A 24,208-nucleotide genomic window follows, 5' to 3' on the forward strand; every position below is an offset into this window, starting at 1 on the left:
GCTGCTCTAACTGCATGGCTGTCAGTCACTTTGTTCTGCTCTGCTTCTGCTAACACAAAGCTCCTCCACTTAAAGGGATACCTCAAACAAACATCAGATAGAGGTCCTAACTGGTTGTTTTTGGATCTACGGCAGGCTTGGAGATAGCAGGAAAACCATAAGTAGAATTAAAAACATGAATCGTGTCTTCAGGTGTCCCATTCTTTAAGTCCAGCTGTGATTCATCAGCTATGATGGCCTGAGACATCCTACTGTCTGCACAACACTCATTCTTTGCTGTAGACATTAAGGACTGCTGAACAGTTTATTAGTGGATTTATTGACAAGAATTTTAATAAAGATTATTAATACTGAGTTTAGTTTGTGGTGAAAAATGATTTAAACTCAGATTTTGTCTGAGTTCGTAAAACTGCCCTTATATTTCCACAAAGACTTCCTGTTTTTAGGTGATTACTTATAACTAATCTTAAATGTGATGAAGTAGCAGACCATATTCTAAGCTCAGGTCAGTCTAAACACCTTTATGTTGTACAGCTGGTGTTTTTCTCTTGGTTTGTTGTATCGTTGTGTAGATGACGTATCCTTTAAGGCCGTCTGAACACTCCTCCTGCCTGCTTCATTCATCTGCTTTTCCTCCTCCCTCCCTCTCAGGTTTTGGTGCTTTATCTTTAACTTTGGGTTTTCTATGTGGTTTCTCTTCATCTTCTGCAGCAGGGTTTGCGGTTCGTTTCATTTTCCTTCCATCCAGTCTGTTGTTTTTCTGCTCCAGGTTTGGCCTTTAGCTCACACCCACTCATTCATTTTGTGTTGTCATTGGTTTCCTCCAGCCATCGATGCTTTTTATTTTCTCCATCATGTCGTCCTGTTTGCTGCTCGTCTGTTTATTTGTCCGACCAGCATTTCCAGTTTTTTGGAACACTTTGCTGTGATGAAAAACTGGTCTGTAACTTTTCTGTTTTTCCTTCTCAGGTAATCTCCTCGATCTCTTTTACTTTGCTGCTTCCAGCTGTGTTTTTCTTTTTCTACCTCTTCTGCAGTCCCAAAAGATGATATTTGTTCTTTTGCTTTCCCCTGTGAGTGTCCGAAGTCATTATCTTTGTGGTAAAAAGATAATTTACTGTGAACCTGCTTCTCTTCCATGCAGCTTGATGTAGCTGCCTCATAGCAGAGAACTGCTGCCGTGTTTTTCTCATCTCAGAACAACACCAAAGACATCTGGTGTGTTTTTGGAGAGTCGACCAGCCTGGATAGTAAAAGTACAAGAAGCCAGGAAGCTTTTTTAATGTTCCCCTGTAGATAGTAGAAAGTGTAAGAACCTACCCTTAGCCCTCTGCCTGTCACATCTTTACTCACTCTGGGTCTTTTTCACTGTAATACAAAAAAGGAATGTCAGTATTTCTACATTGCATCCTGTTGTTTAGCTATGAGTGAGTTCTCTCTGTTCTGGAGAGTTCCTCTTTGTCCTGACATGGAAGAGCGCTCTGAAGCTTTATGTGCTACAGGGATGGATCTCTGTCCTGATAAGATAAGATAGACTTTATTAATCTCACAAAGGAGAAATTTAACATTACAGGGCTCTTAGAAACAAAAAACAGGAGTGCAAAAGTCACGAAAGTGCAAGAACAAGATAATAAATATTGCACATAATAACAACTACACAGTAGTGTTATACAGTCTGATGGCAGTGGGGATGAAGGACCTGTGGTAGCGCTCCTTCTTCCACTGAGGGTGTCTGAGTCTCGTGCTAAAGGAGCTGCTCAGCTCCACTACAGTCCGGTGCAGTGGGTGGGAGCTGTTGTCCATGATGGATGAGAGCTTGGTCAACATCCTCCTCTCACCCACATCCATCACAGAGTCCAGTGGGCAGCCCAGGACAGAGCTGGCCCTCTTGGTCAGCTTGTTCAGTCTCTTCATGTCCCGCTCTGTGCTGCCCGGGGCCCAGCAGACGACAGCGTAGAGGAAAGCAGAGGCTGCCACAGTGTCGTAGAAAGTCCTTAGTAGAGGTCTGCACACTCCGAAGGACCTCAGCCTCCTCAGAAGGAGGCGACTCTGGCCCTTCTTGTCCAGAGCATCGGTGTTGTGGGACCAGTCCAGTTTATTGTTGAGGTGAACACCCAGGTCCTTGAAACTGTCCACTGTTTCAATGTCCTGCCCCTGGATGTTCACTGGTGGATGTGGGAGTGTCCTTCTCCTGAAGTCGACCACCATCTCCTTCGTCTTACTGATGTTGAGGCACAGATGGTTGCGCTCACACCAGTCCACAAAGTCCATGATGACCGACCGATACTCCAGCTCGTTCCCCTCAGACACGCGGCCCACAATGGCGGAGTCATCAGAGAACTTCTGGAGATGGCAGCTGTCCGTGTTGTAGGTGAAGTCCGAGGTGTAGATTGTGAAGAGGAAAGGCGAGAGGACGGTGCCCTGGGGCGCCCCCATGCTGCAGACTACCACCTCTGACTCACAGCCGCACGTACTGTGGACGGTCAGTGGTCCAGGCAGCGAGATGTCCATCAACTCCCGCGTCCACCAGCTTCCCCCTCAGCAGCGCCGGCCTGATGGTGTTGAAGGCGCTGGAGAAGTCAAAGAACATGACTCTCACAGCGCTGCCGGCGCTCTCCAGGTGAGTGAGCGCTCGCTGCAGCAGGTAGATGACGGCGTCTTCTACCCCCATGTTGGGCCTGTAGGCAAACTGCAGCGGGTCCAGGTCGGAGCTCACCACTGAGCGGAGGTAGTGGAGGAGGAGCCTCTCCATGGTCTTCATGAGGTGGGAGGTGAGGGCGACAGGTCTGTAGTGGGCCAGTTCCTTGGCGTGAGCTGTTTTAGGGACTGGGACCACACAGGAGGTTTTCCACAGGACGGGGACCCGCTCCAGGCTGAGGCTCAGGTTGTAGAGGTGGCAGAGGACCTCACAGAGCTGGTCTGAGCAGGTCCTCAGCAGCCTGGGACTGATGCCGTCTGGTCCAGCAGATTTCCTCTGCTTCAGTCGCCTCAGCTCTCTCCTCACCTGGTCCGGTGTGAAGGAGAGGGGGGAGTGAGGTGGGCTGCAGGGGGTGGGAGTAGTTCGTGTGGGTGAGTTGGGGGCCGGTGAAGGTGTCGCAGGAAGGGGAGGGTCTGCTGGGCTGGGGATGTGTGAAGAGGGGGGAGCAGGAAAGGGGGCAGAGGGGGTGGGGGGAGAGTCAAATCTGTTAAAGTAACAGTTCAGCTCGTCCGCCCTGCGCTGGTCTCCATCAGCTGTCCCTCTGGCACTCTGTCCATGTCCAGAAATGTTCTTAAGTCCTCTCCACACGTCCCGCGCGTTGTTCTGAACCAGCTTCTCCTCCAGCCTCTTCCCATAGTCCTTCTTGGCCCTTCTGATCTGCCACTGGAGCTCACGCTGCACTCTCTTCTGCTCCTCTCTGTCCCCTGAGATGAAAGCCCGTTTCTTCTGGTTCAGGAGGGCTTTGAGCTCAGGGGTGACCCAGGGGTGGTTGTTGGAGAAGCACCGTACCGTCCGAGTTGGCACAGTGCTGTCCACGCAGAAGCTGATGTCGTCTGTGATGCAATGCGTGAGGCCATCGATGTCATCTCCATGAGGACTGTAGAGCACGCTCCAGTCTGTGGTCTGGAAACAGTCTCTGAGTCTCTCACTGGCCTCATCTGTCCATGCCTTCACAGTCCTCTTCTGCACAGGTCCTCTTCTCACCTTGGGTGTGTAGTGGGGGAGCAGATGAACCAGGTTGTGGTCCGAGCGGCCCAGTGGGGGGAGGGGGGCAGCGGTGTAGGCGCCTTTCACATTCACATCCAGTGTCTTGTCGCCCTGTGTGTGACACGTGACATACTGTGTGAAAGTAGGGAGAAAGGCAGAGAGGGAGGCGTGGTTGAAGTCTCCACTGATCAGGACGAGCGCCCGGGGATGGCGGCTCTGGGCTTCGCTCACGGCGCTGTGGAGTCTTTCACACGCTGTCCCTGCATGAGCTGATGGTGGGATGTACACGCAAAACACAATCACGTGCGAGAACTCCCTCGGTAGATAATACGGCCGCAGCGCCACCGTAAGCATCTCCAAGTCCCGCGTGCACAGCTGTTCCTTCACGTGCACGTTTGCTGGGTTACACCACCGCTCATTCACGTACACAGCCAGTCCTCCCCCAGACTTTTTGCCGCTTCCCACCGCGTTCCGGTCCGCGCGCGCGAGTGTAAAACCGTTCAGGGAAACCACAGAGTCCGGTGTATGTCCATTCAGCCACGTCTCCGTGAAACACATGAGGCGACACTCACGATGCTCCTTCAGCCGCGTCAGCGTGGCCAGCTCCTCTACCTTGTTGGTGAAGGAGAGGACGTTCCCCATGATGATAGAGGGAAAGTAAGTCCTGCGCTTTCGCCGTCCTCCTCTGCAGCCTCTTCTTTTCCTCCGTATCTCCGCGGGGACATGGGGCCTCTCCGTGTAGAGAAAGGATGAGCTGCGGAGGCCGAGAAGGGTCTCAGTGTGTAGCGTCTTTGTTCCTCAGAGCGGCCGCCGCTGTGTCCAGAGGGCTCACCTGAAGCAAGTCCAAAAAGTGCAAAAAACAGCACAACACCGAATAAAAGTGTGATAAAAGTGGGTTTCCCATATGCACGATTGCACAAAGCTTCACCCACTTTAAGGAAAAATAGGAAAAAGTGCCTATTTACAATAGAAAAACGAAAACTAAGATAAAAGGGTTGAGAGCTCCCGTAACCAGCTGCTGCTCGCACAGCGCCATCCTGAAGGCTACCTGCACAGCCTCACACTTTGACACTCCTGCAAAACAAGCAGTACAATCCTCAGTGTGTTCCCAGGAACCGGTGACTCCCCATGCTGGATAGAATTTACTACTTCCACTTTTCATTTGTCTCCATACTTGTCTCCTGTCTGCTCTGTGTAAACACTGCCTGCAGTTCAGAAGAAAAGTCCCTCATTTGTCACATCGAGTGTTTTTTGGTGCAGACGGTAAATCAGACTGTAGAATGAATGATTTCAAGCTTAGATTGAGAGTTTTTCTGACAAAATGCCATTACATAAGTTGTCTTTTTACAGTTTCTAGCTCAGATAAATGGTGTCATTTTGGTGTTTTTAATCAAAGATAAGTTAAACTTTCAAGCTTCTCCTTCTGACAGTGACAATAATAAGACAAAAACATGTAGCTGAATGTCTGTTCCATGTCATCACTCCCTCTTTAGTCTGTATGAAGAACTTTGGATGCTTCCTAGCTGCTGTTGTCTACATTATCGTGGTCCTTTGATGCTTCCCTCTTGAGCTCTATTAAAGTAGTCACTGCTGGAGCGTCTTAAAGGTCTGAAGCTCTGGTGTTCTGGTCGTACACTGAGGTTTAGCTGCTGCTGTGTTGAACAGACATGTCGTCATATGACAGAGTCCAGAACACCAACTGGAAATAATGTGAACAATCTGCTCAGATGTCAGAACGCTCTTTGATTTCCAGAGACTGACTTGTTGGTTGTGTTTTCTACTGGATGGGATAAACTACAGGTCTGTCTTGTAAAGTTATTTTTGTTATCTGTGAGCTAAACTCATGAATGACTGCTGGTTCATGTGCATCGTCCTCTGGTAATAAAGCTCCCTCCACCAAGAGGTGACCAACCTGCTCACCCAGCAAAGAAGAAATATCATCTTTTGGACTGATTTTTTGTTTTCTGCTTCTCTTCACCCTCCTCCTCCTCTCCTCTGTCCTTCTCTGTGCTGCTTTCATAAAGTTGAGGCTCTGCAGACTAACTGGCTTCTCCCTGTGTTTGTGTGCTGGTGTCTGGGACAGAGTGGCTGGAGCCCCTGGATGCCGGTCATCGCAGTGATGGTCGCTGTGACGGCAGCCGTCCTCTACCCGAACCTCTCCAAGAGCAGCTCCACCTGAGACACGAGCACAGCGCTGCGAGGAGAGCATCACTGCTTTACTTGTATAAAGTCTAATTGTACATAATTGTAGAGGGAATATAAAGGTTGTGGTTCCTACAGAGGACTCAGATGCTTCTTGGTTTATTTTGATTTCCTTTAGTTTTTCTGTGAGTGGGGGGTTTGTTTTTATCCTTGGCTCTCTCTCAGCTGTGGTGGGGGCTTTTTGGTTTCTGTCTCTCTGCTGATTTTTAGGAAGCGTTGTTCTCCAGCAGGCTGCTGAGCTTCCATGCTAAACTAAACTACAAAACCCTGATGTGATGCTCCCACCAGGCGAGCGTGAAGCTTTCCAGCTGCCTCAGTGCTGGTGGAGGAAGATGAGCGTCCTTCATCACTGAGGGAAAGGTTTACAGACGCTGCAGATGGTGTTTATCTGCAGCTGTAAGCAGCACAGCAGCACAGCTCCACGTTCAGTGCTTCAAACCACCTGCTTCCTACAGACGTCTTCAACATCTGCGTTGCTTTTTTCAACCTTTTCCACTGCAGGAACTTGTTGGCTGATTCGGGCCTTGAACCTTTCTGCATGTTTGGACCACAAGAACCAGTGTCAGTGCTATTTTTGGTGGATAGAAAAGTAGAAGTCCAGGTTAGATACTTGTGAGCTGTTACTATGTTGGGCTCAGTGCTGATTGGTTAAGCTCAGAGAGGTTTTTGCTCTCTTAACGTCCCTATTGGGTAGCAGTCATCTCTCAAACAGCCATCAGAACCCTAAAATTTGCCACATAGGCTAACAAAACAAACCCTCTATTGTTCTGTTTCCTACAGTCTCCGAAATGGAGGTGCATCGTTGTTTTGGTGTCCTCTGACTGAGCGTTGAGGTTAAATCTGTTGAATCCTTTTTCGGCTCAAAAAGCTGCTTACCAAAACACTTGAACCTAAACTAAAAAATAATATGTATTCTCATGTTCTGGTAGAAGTTTGCTTTGGTGGCTGCAGGTGTCAGGTCCAATTCAAGGCTGAATTACAAGCCTGGAGGTGCTGGTAACTCACTGAACAGTAAATCTCCTTTATATCAGGCTGGAGTTCAGTGAATAGACTGATCTAGGCTGTAGGAGCACCAATGAAGCCCAGCCAGTGATGAAGGTCATCAGTTCTGCAGTCCACTGAGTCTGCTGGAAAGTTTCCTTTAGGAAGTTCTGCTCTGTTCTGCTTTCATGTTCTAACAGTGTTTTCTGTCTTTTGTTTGTTTTTTGGGGTTGAAGGTTGAAACTTGAAGCCAAATTGAAATTTTTTAATTTTTTTTTCCACTTTTTGAGGGGTGGGGGGCACAGAAAATGGGGTCAAAGTGCCTCAGATGTAACTAACACCACAGTTTGTGTGTGTGTGCAGACAACCACATCTGATCAACACACACAAACACACACACACCTGTGAGGCCCGTTGCTTGTAGGAGCTTTACCAGCCTCTTCTAGAGCTTTCAGTTGCTGCTCATTGCCGCCTTCGCCCCATGGAGGCGGTTCAGGGCTGTGACTGATCACAAGAGTAGTGATTGAATTTAATCCAGAAAAAGTCACTCCAGAATCCGACCCAATGTCCTGTTTTAACGGAGCAGTGAACAGCAATAGATCCCAGCCTGTGAAAAGCAACTGATGAAGCCGGTGAGATGGAGGTTAGAAGCTCCAGAAGTGACTGACAAATGGAGTTTGAGTTGTGCCTTCAGCTCTCACACTGACGTCCTGAAACATCTCAACATCTCCTCAATGGATCGAAATTTGGTTTGATGTAGCTTCAGTTCTCCACAGAACATCTGAAAAACCACTGAGCAAATTCTGTAAAATTAAAAAACACATTCCCTGTTGTCATCTAAGGCTACCGTTAGCTTTATCATGGTAACGGTAGCGTTGAGGCCAGCGTTGGCATGGGAGCTACACTCTTCCAGCTACGTTAGCCGACAGCATGAAGGACAGCTCAGACTCCTGATATAAATTCTCTGATTTTAACATTCAGTCACAGTGGGACACCAGCTGTGTGTTTGGTGACCTCATGTCATCTTAAAATGAGGTTTCTGTTGTAAAGTGACTGTGATTCTGAGGATGACGCTGCTTAGTGTCACGTTAGTGTTTAAATAACTCATCAACACCCAGGTTGTAACTGCAGCTGAGAAACATCAGTGAAAGCTCTGATTTATCCACTTTGGCACTTCATTGTTGGAAAATGTGCCAAAACATTAAACGTGCACCATCCATTCACTAAAACCTGTCCTTTAAATCGATTAAACCCAAGCTGGACGTGTGGGGTGCTGCAGCCCTGGAGCTGTTTGACAACGTGAATGTTGGAAAGTCATAAACTCTGTCCCTTGTGTTGAAGATGAAGCTACTTTATCCACAGAACGCTTCACAGGGTTTATGCCCTGCACAGCATCACACTGAGGAGCTGTTTGGGTTTCTTATTTCAATGTGAAAAGTCTCAAACAGAAGAAAAGTGTCCAAACCTTTAACAGAAAATGCATTGTGAGACCAACACTGGGCCTCTACAGATATCTGTGTGTGTTTGCGTGTTGTTGAGGGGAGGGTTGTGTGTCTGTTCACACTCTGGACTTTTTGAGCAGCGCTCGTCATCGTCCGTGTACTCTGTTTCGTCTCTGTGTTTTAAAAAAAAAAAGACAACGAACAAATATTCCTGATGTTTAAAGAGAAAAACACTACAGTACAGAGAGAGAATTGTAAAATAAAATGTTATTGAATGATGTGCTACTAGACTTATTTTGTTAAAATAGTTTAGAGAAATGAGAGGGGACTGTGTAGAGGATATGATGATGCAGATGTATTGAATATGCAGAGCGATGTTTGGATTAAAGTTGTAGCAAGCTGACCCACCAAACCAGCTTCCAGCGTCTTCATTCACACACAGCACACTAAAAAATGTGAAAGAGTGGAGCAGATAACTGTGAACAGAGCTGGAAATAGCCCTCCATAAGTGAAACTCAATTGATTATTGAATTGAATTAATAAGATTAAATGATATTTTGAAGGTTCAACTATGATTTCTGTTAGAATCACATTTCAAGGTGTTAATGTATGAAAATTAATCTCACAACATGGTGATCAAGTCCAAAGTGATGATGTCCGCTTTTTTAGCAAATGGTTCTGATTTAGAATTTTTGATTTTTTTTCTAAGTGTTTGGCCTACAGGTAAGGTGCACACCAGATTTCATGTTCATATGAGAGTTTGAAGGATCTTTCTGTTATCTGCCCCACTAACAGGTAATTGCTGCTTCTCACCCTCTCCAGATTAGGCTTGAAGAACATTTGTGTAATGTTCAATTACATGTACAGTTTCATGCAACATGATTCAACCTCCTATGAGGCCGTATCTTCAGGTCCTATGAGGCCGTATCTTTAGCTCCTATGAGGCCGTATCTTCAGCTCCTACGAGGCCGTATCTTCAGCTCCTACGAGGCCGTATCTTCAGGTTCTACGAGGCCGTATCTTCAGGTTCTACGAGGCCGTATCTTTAGCTCTATGAGGATGTATCTTCAGCTCCTACGAGGCCGTATCTCCAGGTCCTGCGAGGCTGTATCTTCAGCTCCTATGAGGCCGTATCTTCAGCTCTACGAGGCCGTATCTTTAGCTCTACGAGGCCGTATCTTCAGATCCTACGAGGCCATATCTTCAGGTCTATGAAGCTGTATCTTCAGCTCCTATGAGGCTGTATCTTCAGCTCCTACGAGGCTGTATCTTCAGGTCCTATGAGACTGTATCTTCAGGTCCTACGAGGCTGTATCTTCAGGTCCTACGAGGCTGTATCTTCAGCTCCTATGAGGCCGTATCTTCAGCTCTACGAGGCCGTATCTTTAGCTCTACGAGGCCGTATCTTCAGATCCTACGAGGCCATATCTTCAGGTCTATGAAGCTGTATCTTCAGCTCCTATGAGGCTGTATCTTCAGCTCCTACGAGGCTGTATCTTCAGGTCCTATGAGACTGTATCTTCAGGTCCTACGAGGCTGTATCTTCAGATCCTACGAGGCCATATCTTCAGCTCCTACGATGCCGTATCTCCAGGTCCTGCGAGGCTGTATCTTCAGGTCCTACGAGGCTGTATCTTCAGCTCCTACGAGGCCGTATCTTCAGCTCCTATGAGGCCGTATCTTCAGCTCCTACGAGGCCGTATCTTCAGCTCCTATGAGGCTGTATCTTCAGCAGCCTTTAGCTCCAATGACCTGCTGTAGACATCTCGTCTCTAACAAGCTTCTGGCAGCTCCCTGGGAACTTTTGTCCATTCCTCGTGGGCGATGGTCTCCAGCTCAGCGATGTTCTCAGGTCTACATGCTGCAGCAGCTTTCTTTAGATCCACCACAGGTTCTCCATTGGGTTTCAGTCTGGAGGTTGTGATGTCCACTCTAGAACCTTCCAGAGTTTCTTCTCTAACCAGCCTTTGTTGGTTTTGATGTGTGTTTGGGGTCACTGTCTTGGTGAAATGTCCAATTACGCCCAAGCTTCAACTTTTTCACGGACTGAGTGACGTTCTTGTCCAGAACATCCTGGTACTTCCTGAATCCATGGTGCCTTCAGGAGATTCCTGGTTCCATTAGAAGCAGAACACCCCCACAGCATCCCAGATCCTGCACCATGCTTCACAGTAGGCAGGGTGTTCTTCTCCTCGTAGGCCTCGTTCTTCCTCCCAAACATTCCTCTGATCCATAGGACCAAAGAGCTCTAGTTTGGTCTCATCAGTCCATAGAACCGTCTCCCAGAACTTCTATGGCTCTGATAGGTTGGTTCTAGCAGACTGGAGACCATGGTTCTTGTGGTGTGTCTTCAGAAATGGTGTCCGTCTAGGACAGGGGTCGGCAACCTTTAACACTCAAAGAGCCATTTCGACCCGTTTCCCACAGAAAAGAAAACACCGGGAGCCGCAAAATCCTTTTGGCATTTAAAATGAAGACAACACTGCATATATGGCTTTTTTTTTTTTTTTACCTCTATGCCCTTGTTAATCAGTCGTGATTAATTAATTACAAAGCCTCTAATTATTCATTTTTTAAATTGTGTCCTTCCACTAATATTTATCTTACTTGGTTAATGTCATTTTTGCTCCTGGACCTCATATGTTACGTAATGTTAGCTGGAAATCAATATTTTGCGAATGTCTATTTAACTTGTAAAATATATTTATCTTAAGCTAATAACTTTTCTCCGGTAAGTCGCTGCCCTATTTTCCAAGACGACACTCCTCTGACTCTCTGACCTGCTGCCGTGTTCTTGCGAGTAACGTGTATTACCCTATCATGAGTACTTTTGACTCAAAGACAGACGTGTCTTTCTTGGAGTGGAGCTTTAATATACAGGCTTGCCATTCTTGAGTACAAAACAATGTGAAACTACAGACGTTGCTTCTCCATCTCCTCTGCATCAACCTTGCGTTCTCATGTCCCAGCCAGAGCAGAGCCCTAGAGATAGTAAGAGTTGCGACACTCCCATAGGGTGCCGTTGTACGCTTTCTTCCTGTCTACTTCCGGGTTGTGGAGGCTTGTTTAGTTCCAAGCACCGCTTCGACAGTGATAGCCACCGTTCATTTGCACTGCAGGTTGTTGAGTATATGTGGAGGTAAATTGATGAAATGCCTTCCTCTTTTGAATTGTCAACTGCCTAGATTTTATCAGAGGCTCTTTATGATGCACATGCTGAGCTTTATTTGTATTTGCGCAGCGTAATTATATATATTTTTTATCTTGGTAGACAACCAAATTTCTGCTACTTTTTTTAGCTCGACTTTGCTGTTAGCTGTGAAGTTATCTCCAGGGATATATTGACGGATTAATTGTTGATGAGTCGCTACCTCTTTTTAATTTTAACGTCTTTATATTATATCAGAAGCCCTTTGTGGTGCATACATTTATCTGTATTTGTGAATATTGGCAGATGACCGACTTTCAGGCATTGCCATGTGCTTGTTAGCTCTTCTTTGAAAGCTACCTAGCTACATCGCTACCTCTTTTTAATTGTCAAGACTACGTCCTTTATATGAGACCCTTTATAATGCATAAACTTATACTTGTAAGTATTTAACAAATATATTTATTAATATCTATCGTATCTATCTATCCGCCAGTATCCCGAGAGCCCTCACTGAAGACACGAAGACCCTCATTGTTTCTCCCATTGTCAATAAAACATACTATTTCATTCATCAAAGCATAATGAGTTGTTATTCTTGAATATATATTTTGTGCATGTCTTAAAATGGTTATAGTGAGTCAACTCCTGCCTGGACACTATCTGCTGAATGGACTGTTGTTACTCTGCTTTTCAATAACTCCCAGACTAGGGGTAAGTGAATCAGAGAAATATAGACATTGTCTGGAAATACAATAATCCAGCTGGGCAAAAATTAACATCTTCAATCATCTTACATTTCTGTGTAAAAGTCGATTTTCCATGCTAACACGAATGTGAAACATTCCCTCCAAAACCCCCAAAGTGTCTTTAATATGTCACCTTACGGCTCAAAATGTAAAACTGACATTTACATACATACTCCAATGAAATCAAACAAGTACTTGGAGGTGTGATTTTATTCCTTTTTTACCGTGAAATCGCCGCTCTCAGTCCCATAGAAGGAAATGACAGCGCTGCCTGTTTGGAACTATTCAGGCTTACATGAACCACGTGACCGCCCCGCTGCGAGAGCATGAGTGTCACAACTCTGACTATCTCTAGAGCTCTGAGCCAGAGGAAAACCCCAGCAGCACATCCGGTGGAGTGACGCGTCAAAATAAGAGCGGTAATTTCACAATAAAACTCTATATTAAAATGCAGTGAAACGCGCCTGAAAGGCAGAACAATTTATTTTCCAAAGTTACAGGGAGCCACAACAGAGGGCTGAAAGACCCGCATGCGGCTCCGGAGCCGCGGGTTGCCGCCCCCTGGTCTAGGAGATCTGGCATTAAGACTTTCAGCATGGAGTGTGTCCACAGAAACATCAGTTCCTCTTTCAGCAGGTCCTTGGCAGTCAGCCTAGGATTCTGGTCCACCTGTCTCCAGGAATCTTGATGTGTTTGCCGTCAGCTTTTTTTTCCCCCCAACCACAGAACTGATGGCTTTGAACTTACCAAAGATGCTTCCAACAGAGTCTCTGGGAACATTCAAGAGCTTGGAGATCTTCTTGGACCCATTTCCTTTCTTGTTCAAAGCAACTATCTCCTCTCTAAACTTCAGGACATCTCTCTGGTCTGAACCATGGTGCTGCTGGAGGTGTCTGGGGAGTATTGACCCAAAGTGTTCCCATTTTATAGACATGAGTATTCCTCAGTGTTTAGCATGTGTCACCGTTGAATTCACCTCTAAATGTAGACATACAGGTGGATGGATTAGAGTTGTCCTGCAGTTATCTGTATTTAACTAGCATTGGTTATAGGGGGTAGAATAATTCTGCATGCAACTGTATTTTCATATTTCTTGAAGATCTTAATCTGAAACATACACAGTGAAAACTATTATGTTTTCTTTTTCAAAATGATCGCCTGTGAGATGCACTGAAGTAGAAAACAGCATGATGTACTTTTCCAGTGAGAAGACGTACACGATGAACTAATGAAGAGAAACTCCACTGAACAGGCCTGGACATGTGATGTTTTCTCAATGACAACCTGGCATCAGTTATGCACCTGATGTTTTACCAAGCACTCTGTTGACTGGAATAATTATATAAAATACAGGCCAGAAGTCTAAATGCCCACCACAAGTCTGTCTTTGCAAATAATCATTTCTTCTTTTACAGCTTTGACCATAAAGTCAACATTTTTGACTGTACTGAACACAATAAATGTAATACCGTTTCCTGTCGTCTGTTTCTTGGATGTGACTGATGACGGGTGGGTCTTAGGTAGGTTTACTGTGAGTTCTATGATGGTGGTCATCTCTGTCCTGCTGCTCTGTTTTTCATGCATTAGCTTTCTTTCTATGCTTTTTTTTTAACTTTTAAAGCAAGTTTTATTACATTTCCACATTATTGTGGTAAGAAAATACACAAGCTGAATACACAGTAAAAACCATTGAATTTTGTATTATTTGAATTTCGAGAACTGGAGAGCCAATGCCAGAGGGCTGCACTACAAAGTAAGTTTCACATAACCAGGCTTCCCTTATAATGTACACCACCAGTCAGTTTGGACACAGCTTCTCATTTAATAGCTTTTCTTTATTTTATGACTATTTACATTGTAGATTCTCACTGAAGGCATCAAAACTAGGAATGAGCACGTAGAATTATGTAGTGAAAAAGAAAATGTGAAATAAATCAAAACATGATTTATGTGTTAGATTATTTGTTTTTATTCCTGCTTTATTCACTCTTGCCATTCTTTGGCTGAGCTTCATGAGGTAGAACCTGAAATGGTTTCTTCATCCTGACTTTGTGGGAGCTGTCCTCAAAAGCTGCTCTAAACGTGTGGCTGGAGGAAGAGTGCACCGCGGAGAAGATGAATGTCCGCGCTTTCCCGTGGCCTCTGAAGGCAGCATATTGTGGAAAGTCCGAGCTTTCCTGTGTCCCTGAACGCATCCCGTCCACCCTCAGATCTTCTCCTGCCGTCGCCATTTTGCTTTAGTCTATATGCGTCTGTCAACGATCTGGAGCCGCGACTTTCCTCTATTTCACGTTTTTAAACTTTTTTTTAAAATTCCAACCTGGTAATTAACGTCGTCTACACATTTTTTTTTACATTATATATCTTTGGCTGTGATAGCATAAAAGAGGCAGTAATTCCTGTACACTCAGCCGTTTAGCATTGAGCTAACATAAGGTCCGGACGGCTCGGTAGGCCTCTGTAATGTGAAGTGTATCAAAATATCCTTTAATATGTCCACTGCTGAGAATGTTATATACATGTGGTATTTTTAAAACATACTAGAGTTTATTAAGCTAACTATTAATCCAGAAGGACTCGTTCTAGTGATTTATTTCCGTCTCTGCTGGAAGTCGCTCGTAGCTTTGGGCCACTTTTTATGAACTAACAGTAAGTATGGGACTGTCTTCTTCTCTGTCTGGGCTCTTAAACTTTGGATATACACACAGTTTAATGGTGGTACACTCTAAGACAACAGCTGGAGAAGTATTTGCTGTAGCTGATGACTTTATAAGTCATTATTGTAGTGAAGGTGTCTCAGAGCACACACCTTTTGGTACATGAAACACAGCTGTTTAGGCCTTGTTGTCTGGATTTTAAAAAAAAAAATCCCAGCCCTCACAGTCTGTTTAGTACCTGATATGTATAGATATGGGTTGATTACAGTCAGTATGATGCTTTAACCCAGTAACAGTCTCCCTGGAGCTACTCCTGAGACCATGTTTGTGTCATGTTTTACCTGTCTGTAGAAATGTCTGTGCTGTACCTGTGCTGTCTGTCTCTTAATAACCTTTTTCAGTTCCCCGGGGAGTGTTTTTGATTGATTTATAGGTTTAAAACCATCCTCTGGGCACTCTTTGGTTGGGGATCCCTGGATATGGATAGCTTTCCCCCATGTCCTCCGCTGGCAGAAGATGTTTTTTTTTCTCTTCAGCGTTGGTAATCAACAGCTGAAGCTCCTAGAAGCTTGAATTTCCTGGCCGTTCTCCACTGCTCAGTGTCATGAAGTGTGCCAAATGCTGCCACGCTCAGGAAGAAGCAGAGGATGTTTTTTCCCACCCACCATCCCACCTCTCTCCACGCCAATGTTAGCAATTTTTCCCCCATTTTTTTCTTGTCTGGCTGTTTATGTCGCCCTATTTAGTTCATCCATTAGCCACTCCAATTAATTGTATTAAAAAAAATCCCAGAAGGACTATTACACCCACCATCGGTAATGTTTAGCAGTCTGCCGGAGATAAAGATGTCTCAGAGAGTCTCAGAAAAGGGATGTCGTAGGAAGACGAGTGTCTCTGGGCGAGCCACCCCACTTTTCCTCTTATCTCACGGATCAAGTGTTCCTTCAGGACTCCATACCACCGCGGAGACCCACCAGCAGCACTGTCAGGAGGGACGCCGCTGCTCAGACACTTCAGGTACAGAAAGCAAACTTAGCATGCTGTTGAAGGCTCACTGGATGCCTGATCGGTCAACATTTATTTCTTTATTCTTTACATGCAGGGATTTTACACGCCAACACCATGACTGAGGAAATACTCATCTTTGTTTTCTAAATAAAAGCAATGAGATCTAATACTTTCACCAGTATCAACATTTAGTCTAATAACACAGCAAAGCATATTTTATATATGTTCATACAGGCCACTGTCTAATAACGCAGTCTTCCACTGCACAGTAGACGGCTCAAGTTACAACTGCTAACCATAACCAAACTGAAATATTTTGTAGGTTTCTATCCATAGGATAGAATTTAAGGAAGGAAGTCATACCTGCCTCTAGACGTGTCCAACATGAGGCCCGTGGTCCAAAAGCGGTCCTCCAGAGGGTCCAATCCGGCCCTCAAAGTGTAAAAATTCCAGAGAAGACATTAACTGCAGATTGTAAATTAGTAAAACTATAAATTTAAAATCATTTCTAGACCATGACAAGTTGTTTGCATCATAAAGTAAAATACTAGATTGTTCTTTGTTCTTTTGTCATTTTCTGTCTCATTTTTGTAATGTTTTGTCTCATTTTTGTTGTTTTTTTTGTCTGACTTTTGTCGTTCTGTCTTGTTTTTGTTGTTTTGTGTTTCCTTTTTGTCTTGCTTGTTTTTTATCTTATTTTTTTATCATTTTGTGTTTTACTTTATTCATTGTTTTATGTATTGTTTTTGTCTTTTTGTGTTTTTTGTCTCACTTGTTTGTTTATTTTTTGTGGCTTTGTAACTTTTGTAATTTTTTGTCTCATGTTGTTTGTCTCATTTGTTTTGTATTTTGTCTCATTTCTGTAATATTTTGTCTTGTGTCTGTTGTTTTTTAACCCTTTAAGCTTCAGTGTACCGCCGGCGGTACACCTACTAATTTGCATAGGAATTTCAAGAATGTCCGACGGCTGCAAACGCGATTATACAAACACTATACGCCGATGGAAAGCTTAGATTCTCATGAATCCGCCGGTATAAACCACTTTCAGATGCGATTACCACAGCGGGTGAGAAAAACACATTTGTCCGACAAAAACAAATATTCATCCATCCGTTCTCTATACACGGCTTCAACGCACACAGCGCGACTCACATTTCCGGGTTTATTATTACACACACAAAAAAGATTCCACAAAAAACGGCCATAATCCAACCTTTTACATCCAGATGACACAAGCCAGTAAACTATTTTGTCCAAAACATGTCCTGAAGTCGTATAAAATCCCCGAATCGGTCGTTTTCAAGGAAATGCACCTCCCGATGCGCGTCCAATATTCCCTGTATTTTTCGTAATTTTTTTAATTTAAAAATAGAATATTAGCGATTTTTTGTACTGAAAACGGCTGGAATTGACTGCAGCTTAAAGGGTTAAAGTAAAATACTGAATCATTCAGGTCCAGGTGACTAAATGTTGTGTTCCTTTGTAGACACTGATCTGGAAGTTGTAATGTGGAAATGATAAACTGAGACTGGATGTGGATGAAACTGAACTTATTTTTCCTAACAAATTTCAGGCTTTTCATAATATTTTGTAAAGAAGATAGATAATTAAATGTGAACTTTTTTGGCACTAAAACTAAGGAACCATCAGGAGTTGTGGTCATTTCTCGGTTATTCTGCTGTGGTTTTACTGGTCCGGTCCACTGGAGGTCAGACTGGACTAAAGCTCGACCCCCTGCTGTAGAGGTGTTATATGAGGGAAGGACACAGAGGCTTCTTGGTGCTGTTTTACATGAGCAGACTTGTAATGAAGGGTTTTTGTGTGTGATGCCTTTCTGTTGTCAGGGAGAGTCCTGTTGACCCTCAAGAGAACCAGCTGCTGGGTTTAAAGGTTGAACCTGCCGCCATTTAAGACGCGTCCCGACAATACTATGACCAACCATGGAGATGACTGCTACTTCTTCTACTACTCCACCTGCACTAAAGTACGTCAAGTTTTCCTACAAACCCCCCGTATGCACCCACAGTTTACCCACTGGGCAGTGGCTTGTGGCCGTAATGAAGAAGTTGGGCTGTTTGCTGTGTGGTTCATGCAGGGAGAAAGCTGCCCGTTCAGACACTGTGAGGCTGCTATGGGCAATGAGACCGTCTGCAGCCTCTGGCAGGAACGACGCTGCTTCCGTACCGTCTGCAAGTTTCGCCACATGGAGATCACGGTACGCAACGTTTAACGTTAGTTTAGAAGTGAAGACGGCTCAGAATCTCCTTCCAGCAGTCGAGGCTGTTGGTGTCTTGAATGGTCATTAATGAAGGCTGTAAAATGATCTCTGTAAACCTCAGCCAGGAGCTCCACTGCTGCAGTAGATCTCTGTAAATGTTTGCTATGAAGATAAGGCTGACTTAAAATGAGGTTTTATAAAATCATAACACAGCATTTAGCTAGGAGCAGCACTTGCATGATTACAACTGTAGACCTGATAAAACAGTAACTACAGCCTCCTTTTATGAATTTATACGTTTGAGTGTCTGTCTGTCTTCTCCGTTCATGCCACTACATGTTATTAATGTCGTTCATCTACACAGAAAAACCGGAAGGAGATCCACTGTTACTGGGAGAACCAGCCGGCGGGATGCCAGAAGCCACACTGTGCCTTCTTCCATGAAAAGCCCCGCTTCGTAGAAGGCACGTTTGTCCCCCCTGATAAAAGTGAGTGGACTTAGTTTAAACTGTGGAGATTTTAAGAAGGTTTTACCTCCACCTCAGAGACGGTAATGAGAACGTTTAACTGTCCCAGATCTGGTCAAAGATGAGGAACAGCAGCATGAGGAACCAGTCCCTCCACCAGCCGCTCCTCTTCACACCACCACCAACCCTCAGCTGAGAGGCGTCATCAAGACAGAAAGCCAGGAGCCGGTACCGAGCCCCACCCACCCACCAGTGGTGATCAATCCAGCAGACGACGACGAGGATGAAGATGGTGAGCTTCTGTTCTTCTCTAGTGTCACATAGAGACAGGGTGTCCACTTTGATCGTTAACACTGATGTCGTTCTGTTTCCAGACCAGTTCTCAGAGGAGGGAGAGGACAGCAAGATTGGGCCTTCTCCTAGAAAGTTACTGAAATCAGGTGAGGCTGTGCAGAGACACAGAGCTGTGGAATTAGTTTAGCGTCTTTTACTAATGTTGTAATTCTAGCCTGTGCTGTGCAACCTTCGTTGTTGTTTCTTTGAAGGGGATTCTCTGAACTTTGGAGTGAGCACCTTGGAGGAGATCCTGCTGAGGAAGGCCCTGAAGGCCAGCATGAGGAGAGCCGGTTATCCAGTCCAGAGTGGAGAAACGTCTGCCAACGGAGAGAAAGAAAACATCCAGTCCCTTTTTCAGCCAGCCCTCTTGGGCTCCAGAGATGGTAAAGAACCACTAATGCTTCTTATTTAAAACCTGTTTTTATTTTATTTTTGAGTGTGATGACATTGTGGTTGTATGAACATTGGATGACCACTCTGAAGAAGACGGGGTGTCTGAGCTCTTACAGAACAGGCTGGTCTGACAGCCAGCTACACTGCTGGGCCTATTTATCACAGTAGAACTGTGTTGTTTGGACAGCACTGTGACTGGAACAGAGTATGAACAGCTGGACATCATAATGTGTGGAGACGTCCTCCTCACGGTGGATCTGAAGCAGCATTTTGATTTGCGCTGTCTCTTGTTTAATGACAATAATCGCTGCTTGAAAACTAAAAAATGTTCATTATAAACTGTATAAAATATCTAATTCACACATAGCAATATACAGATTGGCTTAGGTTGTAAAATAGATTCAATCATCGTCCTTTTTTGTGAACCTCTTCTGTTTCTTTTATCGTAGACCCTCTCGTCTTTGAAGAAGCTGGGAGACCGAGAACCAGTGTGGCTGAAAGGCTTGGAAGAAGGATTCCTCACACAGGTACATTTACTGTGTTGTTGAAGCTCTCAGATGTCACTGCTAATAAAAATAACGTAGAGGATGGAAGATCATGACGTGTCCTTGCTGTAGAAGGTGTTCCGTTGAAAAGGAGCCTCGCTGAGCGTCTGGGCCACGTTGTGGATGCAGGAGAACCGTCAGTGGCCGGTCAGAAAGGTGAGGATCATGAACACTGACTGAGCAGGAGAGAGGCTGTGTTTTCAGGCAGTAGGAGGACTTTAGTGAAACTGAAATGTGTGTATAAGCAGGTTAGGTTTTGATGGTGTTCATTGTTACCAGAATCTGTTGTTTCTGTCTTCTGTTTGTTCAGCTTTGAAACCTATAAAGGAAAGACTCGGGTTGCTCTCTGATGCTGCTGCTCCCACTCAGCCGGGTAAGAAGTCTAAACACTCTAAACACTGGAATGACATCATGCACATAGATGAAAACATTATTTATTGTGGTCTGACAGCTGAGACAAGTGTGACGTCAAAGAAGTTTCCTGAGCAGATCCGCATCAAAACTCTGGAGGAGATCAAACAGGAGAAAGCAGCAAAGTCTCAGAGCCACAAAGACGCATCTTCAGCCACGCCTCCAGAGGTCACCATGACCAAAACCAAGGGCATCAAGCGAGCTATCACTGTAACAGACGCCTCGGTTGGCCAGGTCAAAATGTTTTCTGAGATCCTTCAGGCCAAGAAAAGAATGCATGAGAAGGAACAGGAGCCGAAGACCAGGCTCCTGGTGGAGGAGGCTTCAGGAGAGAGCCACGGAGAGTCAGAGACAGCTGATGGAGAGGTTAGAGTGAAGACCCTGGAGGAGATCCGGAGGGAGAAGGCAGCAAGGATTCAGGCTCAGCAGACAGCAGTGTCTGAAAACAAGAAGAGCTCTGATACCGAAGACAGTGGAGCTAAGAAACCCCGTCTGCTGCGCATCAAGAAGCTGACTCCCCAGAGTAAGACCGCTGTTCTGTATATTTCTGTAAACGTCTCATTTAAGAAGAAAGTTCAATGTCTCTGTGTTTGAAGCACTAACACAAGTTTTCTGTTTGTAAAGTCACACATGAGAAGAACACTAAAGTGTCAGAGAAGCCTCTGAAGCCTCCAGCTGCTGTTCCTGAGGTATGATCTGTAAAATCCTGAGTAGTTTCTGCTTGTTGTTCTTCTGACTCCAGGTGATAGTCACATTTTGTGTCTCTCTAGACCAGCAACAACGTCAAGGTGAAGACCTTTGAGGAGATCATGCGGGAGAAACACCTTCGAAAGCAAGAAATTGAGGAGCAGGCCAAGAGCTCAGCTGAAGCAGAGGCTTCTCCAAAGCAGACTTCCAGTGATCCCCAGAGGAGGAAGCTTCCAGCTAAGATCAGTGTGACATCATCAGGCCCTTCCTCACCTTCCCTCTCCCCGGCCACCCAAAGAGTTCCTGTCCGTAAACTGATTCCTCTCAGGTCCAGGGCGGCTTCACACCTGAACAACACAGCTGCTCCTGATGAATCAGGCTCTGCTGTTCCAGCTGTGTCCTCAGCTCCAAGCTCCAACGAAGTCCCACACACAAACACCAGGGTCTTCTCCGTGCCGTCAGCAGCCAAGCAGGCCCGAGCAGCTCCTCAGGGACCTGCTGCAGAAACCTCCACTGCTGATGAAGACATCAACAATGATCAGAAGAAGTCCCCAGAGCATCCTGTAGACACCAAAGGTACCGTCCTAATGGTTTCTGTTTCCACAGCTTCTGTTCTCAGTACAGTCACCGTTTACATGCTCTCTGGTGACCAGTCAGGTTCTGGTAGACACTCTGTTTCTGAGAAGTTACAGAGAAACTCCATGTGTGGAACAGATGATCAGCACAGAAAGGCTAAAAAGATGAAACGTGACATTTGAACTGTGCTGTGGTTGCAGTGAGGCCCAAGCTGAATGTGAAACCGTCGGTAATGAAGCCTGCAGTGCAGCTGAAGCCCGGCCAGAAGAGGAGAGGAGCAGCACGTTCTGCTGTAGCTGCTGTTAAACCTCTGAACAGCGCCTCCGCTGTTAGTCCGGAGCCACTGCAGGAGACGACATGCAGAGACAGACAGGTAGCTGCAACGCACAGCATGCACTTCATTGTGTGGTTCATACGAGCTGTGATTAGTCCATGTATGTGTCTTCCTTAGTGCGTGCTGCTCTGCTTTCCACTTTGATGCTTTTCTACCAAACATATCTCCACGATATATGAAATGTACTGTAAATGTTTCTGTGGAAAGAGCTTCAAGAACTGTAGGGAACTATTTAGACTGAAGGTTGTTGATAAAAGTGAGGTAGAGCTGAGTTCTCATCTCTGCTTTATTGCAATAGAAGCAGTCCTGTGCTGGTGAAGACGTCTGCTGACCTGTGCTGTGTTTTCAGGTGTCTCCATCCTTCAGTGCTGAGGCTCAGCTGAGCTCTTCAGTGTCTCAGAGTCCTGCAAAGCCACCGGATTTTGGCTCCAGCTCCAGCCCCCTGAGAGAGGAGCTTCAGACGGTTCCTGTCTTCAGACAGAGCTCAGACCAAGAAGCCAAAGCAGCTGTTAATTTAGCTGCTGCTGCCAGAGAGGCCTGTACAGTCCCCCAGAGGTAACCACAGCTCAACATGACGACCAGTGGAACTGTAGTAACAGTTACTGCTCTGCCCTGTACACTTCCCTTTTAGCCATCAGTCAGTGTGTAGCTCTGGTGTTCTCATGTTAAATTACTTTAAGTCCTTACTTCTACATGTCTACAGCAGGTTGGTAGTTGTAGGTGGAGCTGACATCTTCTCTGTTCCTTCCAGCCCCGTCCTGAAGGCTCCTCAGTCCAAACCACGCAGACCGAGTGCAGCAGCGTCCCGCGCTGCCTCCACCTCCGCCATGGTCGACATTGAGGAGCTGATGAACGAGTTCACAGACGACCACCTGGGGGATGACATGGACCCCAGCATCGGAGAGGACGACCTCCTGCAGGAGCTGTCAGAGATGATTGACAGCTGAGGCCTGCGTCTCCTGCAGAACCTCGTGTGACTCTACACATCAGAGCATTTCACTCAGTTCTTTTCTGAAATGTCTGACTTATTTTAAGCTTTGGTTTTGTATTTGTTGCTCTGTATTTTAAATGTCTTCTCTCCTGACTCCGTTCTTTCATTTCCTGCCCATGTGATCGTCTGAAGTTCTTCTGTAGGACTGCCGCTGTCCTTCCAACATCTGCTTAGTCTTAGTCCAACTTTTCAGGACATTAAAACACTGACAGAAGCTCTGATGCTGGAATGTTCAGATGACCTCAGCTTGTCAGGACTCCCTGGATAATGTCAATGTTGGGCAGTGTTTTAGAGAGAAGACATTTCTGTGTACTGTGTATGCAAAGGGAAGCTGATCTACAAATAATAGCTCTGTGCACTTCCAGCAGGCTGACTCCCACGTTTTGATTCTCTGAGTGGACGCTCAGCTCGTTCCCAGATGAAGACCGTTTTCCTTAAACCCGTCAGAGGACTTTTTAGTCGACTTGCTGTTTGTTTCATCCATCAGGCACATCCCCCTCACTGGTTTTCTTCTCATGTTCTGAAGGACAGCTTCTGCCTCAGACTGTCCTCCACTATAAATGTTTATTTTTAATCGCTGCGACTCGTCTGGGACTGAAGTCCTCCAGTCTTTATTAACGACCACCTCAGGGACTGTTTCTGATGTTTCTATGTTCTTCCTAGGATTAAAACAGTTTGTTTTCAGCAGAGCTGTCTTCAGTTGATGTTTTTCTCTGTTAGTCTTGGTTTATGAGTGTCGTCTGTTTCTGCTCTGTCCTCAACCTTCTCCCTGAGCTGTTAGCAGTGACTGTACAGATTCCTGTGTAAATAAAGATGCTTTTAATGACCAGCTTTGTGGATGAGTGACTATTTTTAAATGAAGAATACCTTATAGCAGGGGGCTGAGTGTTGAAGTGTGGTGAAGCAACAGAAAGGGGGGGGAGACAGTTCTGAGGTTCTCAGAGCAGATGCAGAAATCTAGAGTTTGGAACAGTTGATTGAATTTTGCTAGAAAGAAAAAATATTTGAGTGCAAATTAAAGTTGAACATGGAAACTACAGTGTGTCCAGAGGTTCCTCAGCGTGTTCTACCAGCAGACAGGAACATTCTGAACACACTGATGGATCAGATGATGGGAAGTTTCATCCACTAGTTCTGAAATAAAAAACACTAGTAGCATTTTCAGAAGGCTTGAAGTGTGTTTACTGCCTGGACTCCAACCATCCGTCATCTATACACCATCAAATCCTCACTAGGCTTCAATCTAAAGGTGACTGAGCGTTCTCAGTTCAGTTCTCAGTGAGCGTTCCCATCAGGACCTCCACTTTGGAACCACCTGCCTGAGGAGATCAGAGCTGCAGTCACTACCTTCTTTAAATCTCTTATTTTAACCCACTTT

The 24,208-nt window shown here is 45.3% G+C and overlaps 1 protein-coding gene and 1 long non-coding RNA gene across 3 annotated transcripts; both read left to right on the forward strand.

Annotated features, from left to right (window-relative positions):
* The first annotated feature begins 11,317 nt into the window (after positions 1 to 11,317).
* Positions 11,318 to 12,037, forward strand: LOC127534080 (uncharacterized). Its single transcript, XR_007942029.1, has 2 exons — positions 11,318 to 11,449; positions 11,955 to 12,037. It is a non-coding gene; the product is annotated as an uncharacterized LOC127534080 (long non-coding RNA).
* A 2,377-nt stretch (positions 12,038 to 14,414) lies between these two features.
* Positions 14,415 to 23,659, forward strand: LOC110970194 (zinc finger CCCH domain-containing protein 11A). 2 transcript variants are annotated; one of them, XM_022220442.2, is made up of 17 exons: positions 14,415 to 14,856; positions 15,813 to 15,881; positions 17,717 to 17,856; positions 17,968 to 18,087; positions 18,455 to 18,578; positions 18,667 to 18,849; positions 18,932 to 18,997; positions 19,103 to 19,276; positions 19,736 to 19,813; positions 19,904 to 19,987; positions 20,142 to 20,204; positions 20,283 to 20,765; positions 20,867 to 20,931; positions 21,013 to 21,505; positions 21,706 to 21,878; positions 22,189 to 22,394; positions 22,591 to 23,659. In XM_022220442.2, exons 3-17 carry the CDS (start codon positions 17,803 to 17,805, stop codon positions 22,784 to 22,786), a joined length of 2,562 nt encoding a protein of 853 aa, XP_022076134.2. In that variant the 5' UTR covers positions 14,415 to 14,856; positions 15,813 to 15,881; positions 17,717 to 17,802; the 3' UTR covers positions 22,787 to 23,659. The 2 variants fall into 2 exon arrangements, with proteins under 2 accessions (XP_022076134.2, XP_022076135.2); XM_022220443.2 differs by having other exon boundaries at positions 14,415 to 15,881; positions 19,907 to 19,987.
* Positions 23,660 to 24,208: the final 549 nt, after the last annotated feature.

Source organism: Acanthochromis polyacanthus, chromosome 5 (assembly GCF_021347895.1).
Source record: "Acanthochromis polyacanthus isolate Apoly-LR-REF ecotype Palm Island chromosome 5, KAUST_Apoly_ChrSc, whole genome shotgun sequence".
Classification (NCBI taxonomy): domain Eukaryota; kingdom Metazoa; phylum Chordata; class Actinopteri; family Pomacentridae; genus Acanthochromis; species Acanthochromis polyacanthus.

Bases quoted from the DNA above. Each gene is read 5' to 3' on its own strand.
- LOC110970194 (XM_022220442.2), top strand. From the start codon at position 17,803: ATGACCAACCATGGAGATGACTGCTACTTCTTCTACTACTCCACCTGC. The intron at 18,579-18,666 runs GTGAGTGGACTT...TAACTGTCCCAG, and splicing joins GTTTGTCCCCCCTGATAAAA to ATCTGGTCAAAGATGAGGAA. The intron at 20,205-20,282 runs GTAAGAAGTCTA...GTGGTCTGACAG, and splicing joins TGCTGCTCCCACTCAGCCGG to CTGAGACAAGTGTGACGTCA.